Source organism: Apostichopus japonicus, chromosome 12, assembly GCF_037975245.1.
Source record: "Apostichopus japonicus isolate 1M-3 chromosome 12, ASM3797524v1, whole genome shotgun sequence".
In the NCBI taxonomy this organism is placed as follows: Eukaryota; Metazoa; Echinodermata; class Holothuroidea; order Aspidochirotida; family Stichopodidae; genus Apostichopus; species Apostichopus japonicus.
The window spans coordinates 21,732,918-21,749,389 of record NC_092572.1 but is presented as its reverse complement, the minus strand read 5'-3'; the positions used below and the strand labels follow the sequence as shown (position 1 = coordinate 21,749,389).

The 16,472-nt window shown below is 36.0% G+C and overlaps 1 protein-coding gene across 1 annotated transcript; it reads right to left on the bottom strand.

The window, feature by feature from the left end:
- Positions 1 to 558: 558 nt before the first annotated feature.
- LOC139977865 (uncharacterized) lies at positions 559 to 15,814 on the bottom strand. The gene is made up of 8 exons (XM_071987566.1): positions 15,041 to 15,814; positions 12,750 to 13,061; positions 12,012 to 12,326; positions 10,732 to 10,965; positions 9,495 to 9,629; positions 9,102 to 9,150; positions 8,817 to 8,946; positions 559 to 7,374 (listed from the first exon to the last, which is right to left on the bottom strand). The coding sequence occupies exons 1-8, from the start codon at positions 15,105 to 15,107 to the stop codon at positions 6,922 to 6,924; spliced, it is 1,695 nt and encodes a 564-aa protein (XP_071843667.1). The 5' UTR covers positions 15,108 to 15,814; the 3' UTR covers positions 559 to 6,921.
- Positions 15,815 to 16,472: the final 658 nt, after the last annotated feature.

Here is a 16,472-nt window from a genome sequence, read left to right as displayed (position 1 = left end):
TTTGAATTTTGGTGACAGATTTAATAAACCTATCAGGTATTTTTAATACTCAAAAACAAAGACTTAATTGTTATGACAACAGTTGCATTATAATTAAGTTCACCGAAAGTACACTAAAGTTCACCAAAAATGAAGTCAATGAGTTTTTATGTACATGTTATTGTAGGAGAAAGATTACTTCTGTTGTGTAACCATTTATTGAGTAATGGAGCATTGATGGTGATTTATCTGATGTAAAATGTGAAGAAAAGGTTTAGAAGAGAAAAAATATGTCAAACTAAAACCATTTTTTATCCCTTTTTCTTCTCTCTACTCAGAGGAAAATGCTTTATGGTTCATGAGTTTTACTTTCCATGTTAAACATTGAAGGTAGATCATATCTAAGCCTGTCTAGAAACAATTCACTGTTATAGCTGCTGTTGGTATGTGAGTGATCAGTACAGTGTAATTAAAAAACTGCAAATTTTGTGTCTCACATAGTTTATATGTGATGTATTCTGTGTTTTGTTTTGTCTGGCCAACGAGTGAAGTTTTTTATCACAGTTTATAGTATTGTGAGTTTGGTGCAGTAGCTTGGTAACAGGTTACATTGCCATATACTGTATATTACAGATAATGGTGCACCACGGTCCTGGGTTAATATCTAATATGGTACTGTGTGTTGATGTCCTGTATATATGTTCTTAACCTGCAATGTACTGGTGATGAAAACTTGTAAAGTTGTGTGTGTTTGTAGCTTGGTAACAGGATACATTTCCATATACTGTATATTACAGATAATGGTGCACCACGGTCCTGGGTTAATATCTAATATGGTACTGTGTGTTGATGTCCTGTATATATGTTCTTAACCTGCAATGTACTGGTGATGAAAACTTGTAAAGTTGTGTGTGTTTGTAGCTTGGTAACAGGATACATTTCCATATACTGTATATTACAGATAATGGTGCACCATGGTCCTGGGTTAATATCTAATATGGTACTGTGTGTTGATGTCCTGTATATATGTTCTTAACCTGCAATGTACTGGTGATGAAAACTTGTAAAGTTGTGTGTGTTTGTAGCTTGGTAACAGGATACATTTCCATATACTGTATATTACAGATAATGGTGCACCACGGTCCTGGGTTAATATCTAATATGGTACTGTGTGTTGATGTCCTGTATATATGTTCTTAACCTGCAATGTACTGGTGATGAAAACTTGTAAAGTTGTGTGTGTTTGTAGCTTGGTAACAGGATACATTTCCATATACTGTATATTACAGATAATGGTGCACCACGGTCCTGGGTTAATATCTAATATGGTACTGTGTGTTGATGTCCTGTATATATGTTCTTAACCTGCAATGTACTGGTGATGAAAACTTGTAAAGTTGTGTGTGTTTGTAGCTTGGTAACAGGATACATTTCCATATACTGTATATTACAGATAATGGTGCACCATGGTCCTGGGTTAATATCTAATATGGTACTGTGTGTTGATGTCCTGTATATATGTTCTTAACCTGCAATGTACTGGTGATGAAAACTTGTAAAGTTGTGTGTGTTTGTAGCTTGGTAACAGGATACATTTCCATATACTGTATATTACAGATAATGGTGCACCATGGTCCTGGGTTAATATCTAATATGGTACTGTGTGTTGATGTCCTGTATATATGTTCTTAACCTGCAATGTACTGGTGAAGAAAACTTGAAAAGTTGTGTGTGTTTGGTGCATCTACATCAGGGCACCAAAATAGAGGTTATGAGCTACACAGATAGCTTATAACCCAAACCAACGATTGGGGGCCGTTTGGGGGGGGGGTGGGGGATATACCTGCTCCAGTCAACTTGGAATCTTAGATTGTATGGACAAGTAAAAGATCAGATAGTATTACGGGCCTATCACTTGTAACCTGTAGACATCTCTGTCATCTCTTAAGAGTATATGTGCATATTTCAGTATATGTGCATATTTCATGTGCATATTTCATGCACTATATGTATATGTGCATATTTGTAGTGAGTATATGTGCATATTATAGTATATGTGCATATTTCACGTGTCCCTTTCTGTGGAATCCATGCCTTAGTCATGCTGCATCACTAGGACCTGTTGCATCATTCCAACTCACTATTACAGTACTGATGTGTCCACAGTATCTCCTGATGTTCTGTAACATCATATGTACAACCTCACTAACTGGCAGCATAATAAACTCATAGGATCACAAGTCAGTTTCCATCCATCTGATCCTCTGTGGGATCACTTCTGGTCATTGTTGATCCTCATTTTATAGTAAAAACTTTGTAACATACTGAATCTCTAGGATCACTATAGAGTTTGTATTCCTAGGTCTGCTGTGGGATCATTTCTAGGCAAGATCGATCCTGTGGTCGATGTATAGAGGTGCTGATCGACTTAATTGTATTGTTTATCATATGAAGGGTATTATTGTACCACCCGTGATAAGATTTGGCGTAATCGTATTCTTTTCTTGAGATCTTAAAAAACTGAAAGATGTCACTGAGTATCGATCGCCATCAACTTTAACCTGAGGAAAGGATTTGTCATCCCTGAGGTCACCGGATTAAATCTCACTCTTGACCAAAGGTTCTTCATTCATTTATTTATAAACCGTCAGATTTCTGTTGTTGACTTGTGTGTAATTTTATACATTGCTAATAGATGATATGGTTTGAGTTATTGGTAATAAGAAACTGAATACTATTATCATAGCACTAGTACCTTTAATTAAACTATGATATCAACACTCTCTTGAAAGAGAAAGCTATGGACTTAACTACATAGTTTCATTTATGTTTGCCAATTACTATAACTGTGGACTTTATCTGACCTTTGCCCCCAAAAAGCCCACATTTAAGATATTGAAAAAGCAGTTTTCAGATGTTTTTTTCTTTTAAGAGTTTCTAGTTTCTTTTGCACATTCATTAGCGGTCTACCTGTTATCACCTGGTGAATATAAACTCAGGATACTATTTTTCATTGTTATGAACCTTTTCTTTTTAATCTTTTGTTTCTTGTCAAAGATTAATCAATTTATTCATATGTGTAGTTTGTTACACATTTACTCTGTCACAGCAATTTACTGTAGAGTTACATGGTGCTTACAGTCGGGAGACTACTAAGTACATGTGTTATATGAAACTAGAACATAGTACTCTTTAGTGAACATGCATTGGTCTGCTTGTACAAAGACTGTCCCATATATGCTCTACATGTACAAATACTTCCTGATACATGCTCTTCATAAACAAATACTTCCAGGTACATGCCATACACAAATGACCACCTTCAGTAGTGGAGTATGGAGGGGAGGGTGACCACTAAAAGGAATGTCCGTATCTACAAATCCCGGACTATATGCTGCTTGTCAATATTATGCATGAATTGTACATTGTATACAAAGGTGTTAGAACATGTACACACGCGAACACTACCATTAGACTTTGTGTTTGAGAGTCAACTGGTCCTTATATATAGATTATACTGATCAGTGGCGTAACCTACCTTAACCGTGAGATATTATTTGGGGCAGCGGATGGGGGTGGAGGGGTCGGGACTAATATGAGAAGGAATGGTGGAAGGATTTAAGTATATTTTCAGTAACAGATTATACTTTAAAAGCAAAAGTTCTGCAACTTGTTGTTATGTACAGAACGATGAGAGTTGTTTTGCTCCACCAATTTGGTCATTTTACCCGGTATGTGAGAAACTTGTCAGATGCTAGCGTACGCTGTCTTCTGTCGTATTGGGACGTTTTATAGGTGGCGATTCCGGCACTACGAATCGGTACGCACTTGCATCGTTGAACTCTTTGTTTGATACGATCAATACCTAGCTACCCGCAATTTGATAGGTTAAAAAAATTGTCACTTATTGTGTGTGCGATAAATACAGATATGGTTCGATTAGTACACTAGTATAGATGTACACTGTTAAGTAATCTTACACATTAATAACGATTTTGTTGTTATCCAGCTACTGTGCTGTAGTAATATCACGTTTGTGTCATCTTTGAAATCCCAAGTAAGTAGTCCATTGCATTCCAATGCAAACATCGACACAGCATCTATCACATGTCCTTTTAATTAATTTGCGGAGGGGGTGGAAGGGGGTTCAAAGGGGACTGAGATAAGGGGACTGAGAATAATGTTATCATTTCAAATTGTTTAACTATAAGTGTGTGTGTAGTACAAGTGTTCATCTCCCTTCTCTTTTTTTGTAGTGCAATCTAAAAAGTGAGGGCGTGGAACATTCCCCACCACCTCCCCCACCTCCATGGCTACTTCCCTACTCCTTAAAGTTAACTAGAGATTATCAATGATTCTGCATCGTCTCATTTTCTGAGGAAAAGAGAGATAGGAGTACCCCCTCTTTACTTTATCGGCAAGTTATTATTATACGAAACTGAGGAGACGATATGTTTCATCTCATATTTTTCCAGAACCCCTCTATATTTTCTTTAACTGGCCTATGGCCGGGGATGCGCCCCCCCCCCCCTCCCCCCTGATCCACTTCTGATCAGGTATATTATACAGACCTGTATATCATATAACAGTAAAATTGCTACCAGTGTACATGTGTTTTCGACCATTATATATTTGTATAAACACTTGGCAAGTTCTTCCTTGTGAAAACTGGGTTGAACAGGAAGGAATGGAAGGAAGTGATACATAATTCTGCATTACAGTGGTTTCGAGTTAACATGTGATGATTCTTTCCAATGTTTTCGTTTCATTGTTAACAAAGGTTTAAGCTCAATACATCGGACGCGCATGCACTATAAACTAAATAATATCACCGGGGTGTTTTGAGGTACTTTTGGTTTTAAATGTCAGTTCTCAAGTGAGAAACTTAGTTCCTTGTTCTACTTTCATCGTCTAGACTTTACTAGTAAGCTTGTACTACATGTAATCAACTTTTGTTTGGTTTTGATTATCTGTAGATTTATATATTTTCCCCATTTCCTCTGGACTTTACAAGTCTACAAGTTTCCTCATTCATTTGCGTGAGGGGGTGGGGGGGGGACTGCCTGTCAATTTGCTTAAAATTTTTCATAATTTGGTATACGTTCTTGATGCAAAGCTTCTTTTTGTATCGATTATGTATTCCTATGCACGTATTCTTCCCAAAGGATTAAAATATAGTGTTAAAATAAATACTAAAAAACATAGAAAGGCATACAGCTAGTGGTAAAATGATCTACAACCAGGTGTGGTCCTTGGATAGTCTTCTGCATCTAAAAAATAGATGAACACTTGTACTACACAAACTTATAGTTAAACGTTTTGAAATGATAGCATTATTTTCCATGCAGAGAGAAAAAAAACTATACTTATATAGGAGTCTGTATAAATGTATATAGGAGCTACTTGTGGTAGCATATTTCGATATAACAGATGGATAATGCCTGCGCTGGTGGAACTTTCATTGGACCATATGTTTAATAATCCCATTTCACATTTAATACATTTTGTTTACATTAATACATTAATACAAATTGTTTTGATATTTCTTCGAAACGAACAAACAAATAACAGCAACGTTGTTGAGCCTTCCATGGTAAAAGCTCAAATGTCCAACATTCATGTCTAACTTGGCATTGATATAAAGTTAATGGTGCACTATGGGAATGAAACTCATCAAAATATTGCATATTTATATATTGCATATTTTTGTTGCTAAAGAAAACCAGAGCATACATATGGAAGCTTCGTTGTGGAAGAGTCCACTGGCCAGCTTGGTGCCGCCAGAGTCCACTGGCCAGCTTGGTGCCGCCAGAGTCCACTGACCAGCTTGGTCCCGCCAGAGTCCACTGGCCAGCTTGGTGCCACCAGAGTCCACTGGCCACCTTTATGCCGCCAGAGTCCACTGGCCACCTTTATGCCGCCAGAGTCCACTGGCCAGCTTGGTGCCGCCGGATACTACGTCACTACTGCCATTAAATACGCAGACAGGAACTGATTGTGAATGTGTCATGATACTGTCAAGTTACAAAAATGGTCGATAGTATCTTCCGTGTCTTTAATTACTACATAGTTCAATTAAAATCAAACAGCTTTATTGTATTTAGAATGAAATATCATTGACATTCCAACAAAAGGATGGACACAGCAACGCTTAAGAACGCATGAATACACCAATATAAGAACAATGAACTTTGTGTGTAGTCACTTTCGCTACACTAGTACGCCCTATTATGTTATTCCTGCATATTAATCTTGAATATAAGGATTAGCAGAAGTAATTGCATTTCATTGCAACCAGAACATACATTAACAAGTTGAATTATTTCAGTGCAGTGATTAATAATTAAAAGTTTATAGAATGTTTTCTTTTATTGTCTGTCGTTCATATTCTGAAAGCACACCTAGTCTTTATGTATCAACGTTACAGTAATGTTGATGTCATATAGGACCAACTGTTCCTCGAATCGTCATGGACAATCAACGCGTACTAGCCTACTATTTTTATTATTAGCTTTGATAGTATAATAAATTTTCATATTTATTTTTAAATTAATATCATTGTGTTTTCATAATTTAAAAAAAAATATCGACCAAACTTGATAAGCTACAGACTCTGACGTCAGATCAATAGTAATTTATACAATTTCTTGTTAAACTGAATAAGATCTTTTGAAACATATTTTCGAAGGTTAAGTTTCAAGTCATAATAATTGTTTTAAGCACCTTTAACGCGTGTTTTGTACAGTCCCACTTTTTTTTCATTCGGCCGAACTGTTCAAGTGGAATCTTGAATTAGTCAATCACCCAGCGTGCGTCTGTATGTAAGACCATCCGGAGTGGTCCCATGCTTGTGAGCGTTTTCACGCCATCATGGTATACTTTGGAGCGACCCATTGGTTTATTTGGAGGTACAGCAAGATACGGTTCGGAGAGATCAGATTATCATAGTTCGTCTTCTGTGGGTGGCTTATCGTAAAAATAGTCAGACCGAAGTAGAGAAGAATTTGTGAATTGTGGGTCATTCTGCGGTAGACACGATGAAGCCACAACTTGTTGGTCATCCTGCTGCCATGGATACGGTGAAAATGTTAACTGTGCGTTTTCCGGATCATACGAACTGGGGTCTTCGAGCGTGTGGTAATTATGTCTTAGTTTTACAGAGACTGGTGAATTAGAAGATATCAAATCTATATCAGCTGCTGCTAGTGATTTGATTCTATGATATTCAGTATTGTCCACTTCAGCATCTGCCTTAAAATCACTCTCTCGAAACTCATCATTCTGTGATGATTGTCTTGCAAGCTTATATTCAGGGTTGTAAGCGGAGCCTTCTGACATAGGCAGAGAGGACATTTCTACTGATGATTTAAACGATGAACCACTGTTTGTTGTAATCTACGAGAAACAGAATGAAGTAGCCTTATGTGAGGGGATCGAACAAGGATCTAAAAAAAAAAATCTTCTCAAACATGGCCACAGTATGTATGTCAACTTGCAAGATATGACACATAGTTTTTGACGCTGCTAACATTTAGATATCTAATCCGAAATGTGCGGTGGCAATGAAAAGACATGTAAGTTAAAGACTTGGCGTGTGGAAACAACACGGCAAAACGACAAACTTCTAACTTTTATGTCGAGTTATACGCTTACGTTACATGTTGGCGAATATTATCAAATTGTTGAGTTGCTGCGTTGCAGTGTAACTTGAAAACACGTCAAAAATACGACATGTGTCGAGTTAGCCAATTGAGTTACGATAATGTTACATCATCTTGACGAAACTGTCGTGCGTAACTACGTCGCACGTAACTTTTGGACTCGGTAAAGGTCATATTGTTGACGTGTCGTCGTGCGTCACTAACATGCTTAGTCTACAAAATCGCCTGTCCCTTAAGAACAACATTGAAACGTGATAATAGCAACGTGAGAACTTAAATTTGTGTTTACAAGATTGTCAAAATGAACCAGATTGATCAAAGCAATACTATAACTGAATGCGGAAGTATATTATATATATATTTATATATATATATATATATATATATATATATATATATATATATATATATATATATATATATATATATATATTGCTATTGCTATTGCTATTGCTATTGCTTGATATTATAACATCTATTAAAATATTCTTAACTAAACAACTTTCGTAAACATTTGCAAACCCTTACGTCATCTCGAATTCCATAGTTTGTAGGACTTTTATCAAACCTTTTATATCTCAAAGATACACAGACACCGCCCCCCCCCTTTCTCCCACGGACAAAGGGATGCATTCGGAGGCATCTTTAGGTACACCACGCCGCCCCTCCCCGGACAAAGGGATACATTCGGAGGCATCTTTAGGCTATAAATCTGGTCTGCGCGCAATATTGTCTCAGTAACTGCCTTAAACTTGTGTGTGGTTAAATAGTGGGTTTGCACCCTCACACCCCCGGATCCATATTGCCCCCACTATATAACTTTTCCTCCTTATTTATATATCACGAGGTAGTCTCGTAGTGCGAGTAAAACTTCATGAGTAAGAGTATACAAGTAGAATTTCCCTTCAACTAAGATCGAGTACAGAGTGCAAGACTAGTCTTAGCGCGAAGCCGGCTACCTTACTTTATCTGTACTACACAAGATTCCTTAAGTACCAAAGTACGAGTACAAATTCCTGAGGACGAATACGTGTAACAAGCTTGGATAAGTGTACCGTAAGTACCGATTCACTATAAGTATTTTTTTCGCAATAATTCTACTTATATTAGGTTACATCTTTCTATAACAAACAATAACATGTTGATAACATCCCTGCCATAAAGCTTACAACATACCATATCATGGACGAAAGGTTCACTTGCCATGGAATATGTATTGATGCGACTCGCGGGTTCCCGGCAATGTTGAGGAGACGGTTGCAATGGGCGATCGGACATAGTCATCCACCTTTGCGATTCAAGGTTGCTGAAAATGAACGATAAAATTACATACGAAAATTTAATAGCGATATCAGTGCATGTCATTCATAACCGTAATATCTCCAGCTCTGTTAGGAGAGAAACTGTAACAGAAGAATATAAAAATATAACACAAATCATGACTCAAAAATGTTGACTTACCTAGGTGAATCTGTTTCTAGGGTCTGAATAGTCAACTTTCGGTTGTGTTCTGTGGGTCATGATGTGAAACATTGAACAGATATATCAGGAAGCAGATCATTAATCATAAAAAGTCCAAAAGTACATTGCAAACTGTATAGGCCTCTGATGCCGACTACATATTTTGTTTTACATTTTAGTACCAAAATAAACACACTTCCACAAAAACATAATTCGTCCCTGACTCTTTCCTTCCCAATCCTATTCTTGATCATAATTTTATTAAAGTAGATATAAAGAGAAGGAGAGAGAGAAGGAGAAGGAGAAGGCGAAGAACGAGCTACCTATATAGCCGTATCTCAAATAATCCACTTAACTACATCCTGATGTCATATACTGATGAATAGTCCTTACCTTTCCTCCATAAAAGTGTATAAGTGAAAACAAGAAAAGATGCTATCAGAACGCCCACGGAACAAATGGGTATGCCAATGGTGTAGAGACTGGATAGCTGCTTTGCGGGTAAATCGGTGGTTGAGTCATATACATCTGTGGGAAAATGGAACGCTTAATTGTTGATTAGTGAATATATTCAAAGGTTGGATGTACACAAGTTCTTTCGTGACTTTACTTGAGCAAACATTCAACACGTGCAACAATGGGCGGCGATCATGTGGGGTGGGACGGGGGGACATGCCCACCCCCCCCCCAATATTTTAGCTGGGGGATATAGCATCTAATATCCCCCAATATTTGGTGGCATAATTATTTATATATAAAATGGGGATATAAAAAGAAAATAATGAGTGTGATTATTTATCCAAATTATATTTGGCGGTGGCTAAAACTTCATCCAACACATGCTGCATGAGGTAAAAGACACTTCGTGGCGAAGGTAACGACCCCTCCCCCCCCCCCCTTGAGCATATTTTTTTACGATATCGCTAGTAAATTCGAAATAGAAAATGCTTAGATGCAATTTACAAGGCATGGGAAGTGCCATTTCCAGCGATCTGGGAGGCATTTCGGCCAAATTTTCTGTTACGCTTCGCGCCAACTTATGGTGGCGCTACCCTTAGATTGTTTGCCTACATGATTCGCCCCTCCCTTGGCAAACTTCTCGCTACGCGCCTGTCTAACCGTGACGCAACTTGTTGCTAAACATCACACCGAAAGTAGTTTTTTTTCGAATGGAATTAGCTAGACGGACCACATCCGTAATGAAATATATATATATATATATATATATTAAATAAAATTGATATATTATAAAAAAAATTATATATATATATATATATATATTAAATAAAATTAATATATTATATATATATATATATAGCGGGAGGCCCGTGGTTCGAATCCCGGTGGAGGCTGAAAGCTTTTTCACTGTTCTTGATTTTCCAACTCATTACGATTTTCATTTAAAGTATGATAAAGTAGGTCTAATCAATATTAATGTAATCATGTAAGGTTCAATAATTTAACAATTGTTGCAAAGTTAATTTCCGTTTAATAAAAATGTTGTGAACGGTGATCGATGAGTGCAGTACGACAGGCAACCCAATCTGAAGTCGGTAGGTATAGGCCTATAATATATATTAATTATAAGACTATTTACATCAACATGTTTGACAGTTTAGAAGTTACTTACCAGGTGTACTATGGTTAACACTTGGAAGAAATAATTCAGCCTCTGTTGTCGTTTTGCCGATACTATTGATCGCCAAACAGGATAAATTTACAGGATAATGAAAATTTAGTGTTACTGTTTGACTATACACGTTGTGTGAGCCATTAATTAGGATGGTGACATTAGCTGCTGGATTCGATGTACAGTGACATGTAAAGAAGTCGTTAATGATCTCGCCTATGCAGAGTGGTTTGTCTAAATAAATAAACAAACAAATACAAAAACAGTAAGACTTTGGTTAAATTTTTAAATAAGGGCGTTGTTATTTTTTCTTCCAGCTCCTTTATACAAGCAAATATGACAATATTAAGATTTAATATTGTATAGTTTGTGAATGAGAGTAATATTTTGTTTTTGTTTTTTAATTGAAAAGGAAAAGATAATCTTTCAAAAAACTGATTATCTATTGTATAACACACCTAAAGGTAACACTTTAAACTTGGACATTGTAGTGAGGAAGTTAGAGGATACATGAGTAGTGAACGCATTTAGGACGTATATAAATAAAATTTCAAAATAACATAAAAATAAATATATATATATATATATATATTAAATTAAAGATGACGGAAGTTTCAGAGAATATTCACAGGGCAACCGAACATGTAGATTTATGACGCAACACAATTGAGCCATAAACATTTGGTTTACTAATAAAGCAATTGGCTGAAATCTCAGAAATTAAGTGATGTATTCATGAAACCCTTTGTGGGAGAATGTAAATATATATCGTTTTATTCAGTCATATTTATGGAATGAATTTGTCGCATATGCATACATTGTCAAATTAAAGCACCACGTGTGCCTTTGTTCAAACGTAACACGTGCGTAGTATGCCTTCAATGACAGTTATACAAAGCCTGTTATACGAACTCAGGACTTAAGTCTGTGACACAAAGGTCCAGGGTTTGATTTCAACCTTCGCCTGACAATCGAAAAGTAGGGAAACTTTTTATCTAGCTATATATTCTTCGATACGTAAGATTTGGCTATTAACATCAAATCAATCTGAAATTAATGTTTAATATGAATTTATTTACTTAATGTGGCTATGTCTCTTTCTTTGTTTGGTTATAGTAATATCCTCACGCATTAAATATTTATCGCATGTTCTCAAAATGGTCCTACCAAGTCATCATATAATTACGACATGACGTAATAGTATTCTAAACTCGAGAGTAATTGGGTTGTACGAATGACCAGGTGGGTTTAATTATTAACAGACCAATAGTTATACTTACACACAATGTTTAAACTAGTTTGACGCCTGATGTCTGGTATTGCTGTTTGTCCACTTGTTGTGCATGATATCACTGTATCACCCTTTCTCGGTCTATAGTAGAGTGTACTTATGACCGCATTAGATGTTTCGTTTACGGTGGTGCTGCCAATCTCCGGATTGCCATTTATCTCCAACCCAAGAGAAACAAGAGGCCTTCCTCCCTCTGCTACACATTGGATGGTGATATCTTGGTCCAATTTTACATTTATGCTGGCTGTGCCATTATTGATATCGTGACTTCTGTTATCAATTTTTAATGTCACAATTGGAGGAACTGCAATTAAAAGAGAACAAAAAATCACCACCAAACAACATGTGAAACACTGAAAGTTGTGTGGTCCGCTCTCTGTATGACGACGTCATAACATGAAGGGTAGATATATCGGACAATTTATGGGATAGGTCTTCGGAAAATTAGATTTCCTTCGATTGATTGACTTTGAATTAAGCTAGATGCCACGGTATATTACCACATTAAAGATATCGTGGTAATACACACTAGTCACAAAACAAGGAAAAATAAAATCACTTTCTTTCAAACGTATGTTTTCCCCTCAAACGTTCTTTCAATTGCCACAAAACTGACTGGTCACTGGTATTTATGAGCAAAATAACAGCCAGTTCCTTCACAATTTTATAAAGTATGAACTATGTTTGCAAATAGAACTGAATATATTTCAATCAATACGCACTATACCTTCTACACTAAGTAAGACCGTTGATTTTGTCACCCCTCCTTTCACGCAGTTGTAATGTCCTTCCATATCTTGAGATGCGTTCAGGATGAGGAGATTGTAAGAAAATGAACCAGAATCAGAGATGGAAGCAATGCTCAAATCCATGTTCTTATTGTCAAAGATCTGGTCACTCAGGGATAGTGTTTTGGGTGGCCTTTCGTTTCTCTTTACTGTCCATACGGTCTGATCTAGTGTATCAACAACACATGTAAGGGACACTGAATTTCCCAATGCAACCGTCTCGTTTGTAGAAACGACTGCGGCCACAAAGTCTGCGAAAAAATCGAGATAGATAACACATGTTTCATATTATCTTGAATGTGTCGTCATAATTTGAACAAAAAATCAAGTGACTTTTTTGTATCACATTGTAAATCACAGTTGTAATGATAATAACAGGTTCAGTTGCTTTCATACATAACTAACTAGGCTTATGTCTAGAGCACATTGGACTAATAGAGCAGTTAAGGACTAATATAGCAGTAAAGGGCTAATAGAATAGTAAAGGACTAACAGAATAGTTTGATTTGATTAGATTTATTTGATTTTCCACAGATAATAAATATATAGGCCTACATGTGGAGGTGTTTAAAGGACTTATATACCAGTTAAAGGAATCATAGAGCAGTAAAGGACTTATATAGCAGTTAAAATTAAAGACTTATAGAACATTAAATGGCCAATACAATAGATGAAGTGCAAAAGTAAGAGGGTCTGACGTTTCGATCCTAGAAGGATCTGGTCATTCAGCATCTGAAGAAGATCCTGCTAGAATCGAAACGCCAGGCCCTAGCTTTTACTTTTACACATTCTCTTACACAGGGTCTTTATTGGAAAAGCAGTTTGCTAACAGTTTTGTTTTATTTAGAATAGATAAAGGACTAATATCACAGTTAAAGGAACAATAGAGTAGTGAAAACAATTATAGCAAGTTTAAGGACTAATAGAGTATTTAGAAGACTAATAGAGTAGTTAATGACTAATATAGCAGTAAGGGGACTAATATAGCAGTAAAGAACTGATATAATAGTTAAACACTTATGGAATAGTTAAAGACTAATAGAGTAGTAAAGGACTCAAAGAATACTTAAGTACTAATATAGCAGTAAAGGACCAATATAGCAGTTTAATGACTAATAAAGCATTTAAAGGACTAATAGAATAGTAAATGAATAATATAGCAGTTAAAGGACTAATAGAACAGTAAAGGAATACTAGAGCAATTAAAGGACTAATAGATCAGTACAGAACTAATAGAACAGCAAATGACCAATATATAAGTTAAAGACTAATATAGCAGTAGATAAATAATTGAGCAGTAAAGGTATAATATAGCAGTAAGAGACTAACAGAACAGTAAAGGACCAATAGTTAGGACTAATATGTCAGTTAAAGGAATAATGTCGCAGTGAAGGGCTTAAAGAGCAGTTAATGGCTAATATAGCAGTTAAAGGACGAATAGAATAGTAAAGGACCAATAGAATATTTAAAGGACTAAATAAAGCATTCAAAGGACTAATACAGCAGATAAAGACTGTTAAAGCAGTAAATGATTCAAAGAATAGTTAATGACTAATATAATAGTTAAAGGACGAATAGAACAGTAAAGGATCAATATAATAGTAAAAGGACTAAATAAAGCATTCAAAGGACGAATACAGCAGACAAAGACTATTAAAGCAGTAAATGATTCAAAGAATAGTTAATGACTAATATAGCAGTAAAAGGACTAATAGAATAGTAAATGACTAATAGAATAGTAAAAGGACTAAATAAAGCATTCAAAGGACTAATACAGCAGATAAAGACTATTAAAGCAGTAAATGATTCAAAGAATAGTTAAGGACTAATATAGCAGTTAGAGGACTAATATCGCAGCAAAAGACTAATATAGCAATAAAGGATAAATAGAGCAGCACAGGACTATTATAGCAGTAAATTACTAATAGAGCATTACAGGATTAATATAGCAGTTATAACTAAAAGAGTAAAATACTAATATAACAATAAAGGATTAATATAGCAGTAATGTGCCCATAGAGCAGTACAGGACTAATATAGCAATTAAAGACTAATAGAGTAAAAACCTAGTATAGCAATAAAGGACTTAAGAGCAGTCAATGACTAATATAGCAGCAGAAGACAAATAGAACAATAAAGGACTTATATAGTAGTGAAGGACTTATAGGTAGTTAAGTACTACACTATATAGTATTAAATGACTTGAGGCAAAGGTAGCAAATATACTTACCAGCAATGCTGAAAAATAAACAGAACAGAATTGAGCAGTATCCACAAATCTGCGATAATATGTCCATCCTATGAGTGATGTTAGCTTACTTGTGGTTCGTTTGTCATGAACGCTCTGTGTTTATTGCGATTGCTCTCTTATTTTGCAAGCTCTGCGAATTGTGTTTCTTAGTTCATACTATACTGCGGATATCTGTTTGCACTTTTTAAGCCACAATTTTTGAAGCCTAACTGCAATGCCATTGTAATAACCTTAAACTGTTGTAAATATTGGCTCACACGGCTTGAAATATACTCAATAAGTGTTCCAAACGTAGCATCACAAAATCGAAAGTAAAAATATTTACAATTTCATATCCGTAAAAGCTTATATAAAATGTAGCATTACTTTCCGTTCAGCAACGCAACACGCACTACGTATTGTTCATATACACTAAGTATTGGGCATATACACTATGCTACCAGGTCCTTCAGGGATGCTTTGAGTTATACGAAAGTTTATGCACATATAAGGTAAGCGAAGGACTTCCTTGACATAATAATAAAAAAGAAAGAAGGAAAGGAAAAAGCACAATGTGTATCGCCTAGCTACACACTTAATAGGTACCACGTCGCTGCACGACAGATCTGAATCTGTTAATCTTCTCGTAGTGGATTAATCAGTCCCTTTCAATCATTTAAGATTTTGGGTATTTATACTCCAGACTGAATAATTAAAACTTGTGAAATTTCATGTTATTATATCGTATAAAAGTAAAACCTTTGTAGCATGACCATGATATAAACGACACCGTGTGTTTTGCAGTTGTGTTTATTACTTATCAATAGTGGCCAATAATCGATGAGTTATCTGCATCGAAAGAGGTAAGAGAGTTGAAACTGAAAATGGGAGTGGTTGACGCAGGCGTTGAGGGGTGTGTCCCATTCTACTTTCATTGCAGGCGGAGGCTGGTCAGCACAAAGGAACTGCTAAAGAGAGCAAAAATGGGACCACTAAGCATAGAAATTAAGAAAAGAAGATGGCAATTCATTGGGCATATATTGCACCAAAACTCAAAACAACGACAGCAACATCAGCATGATTTATATTTTGGGTATTTATGCTCTAGACTGAACGATTAAAACTGGTGAAATTTTGATGTTATTCTATCGCATAAAAGTAAAGCCTTTGTAGCATGACCATGATATAAATGGCACCGTGTGTTTTGCAGTTGTGTTTATTACTTATCAATAGTGGCCCATATTCGATGAGTTATCTGCATTGAAAGAGGTAAGAGAGTTGAAACTGAAAATGGGAGTGGTTGACGCAGGCGTTGAGGGGTGTGTCACATTCTACTTTCATTGCAGGCGGAGGCTGGTCAGCACAAAGGAACTGCTAAAGAGAGCAAAAATGGGACCACTAAGCATCGAAATTAAGAAAAGAAGATTGAAAT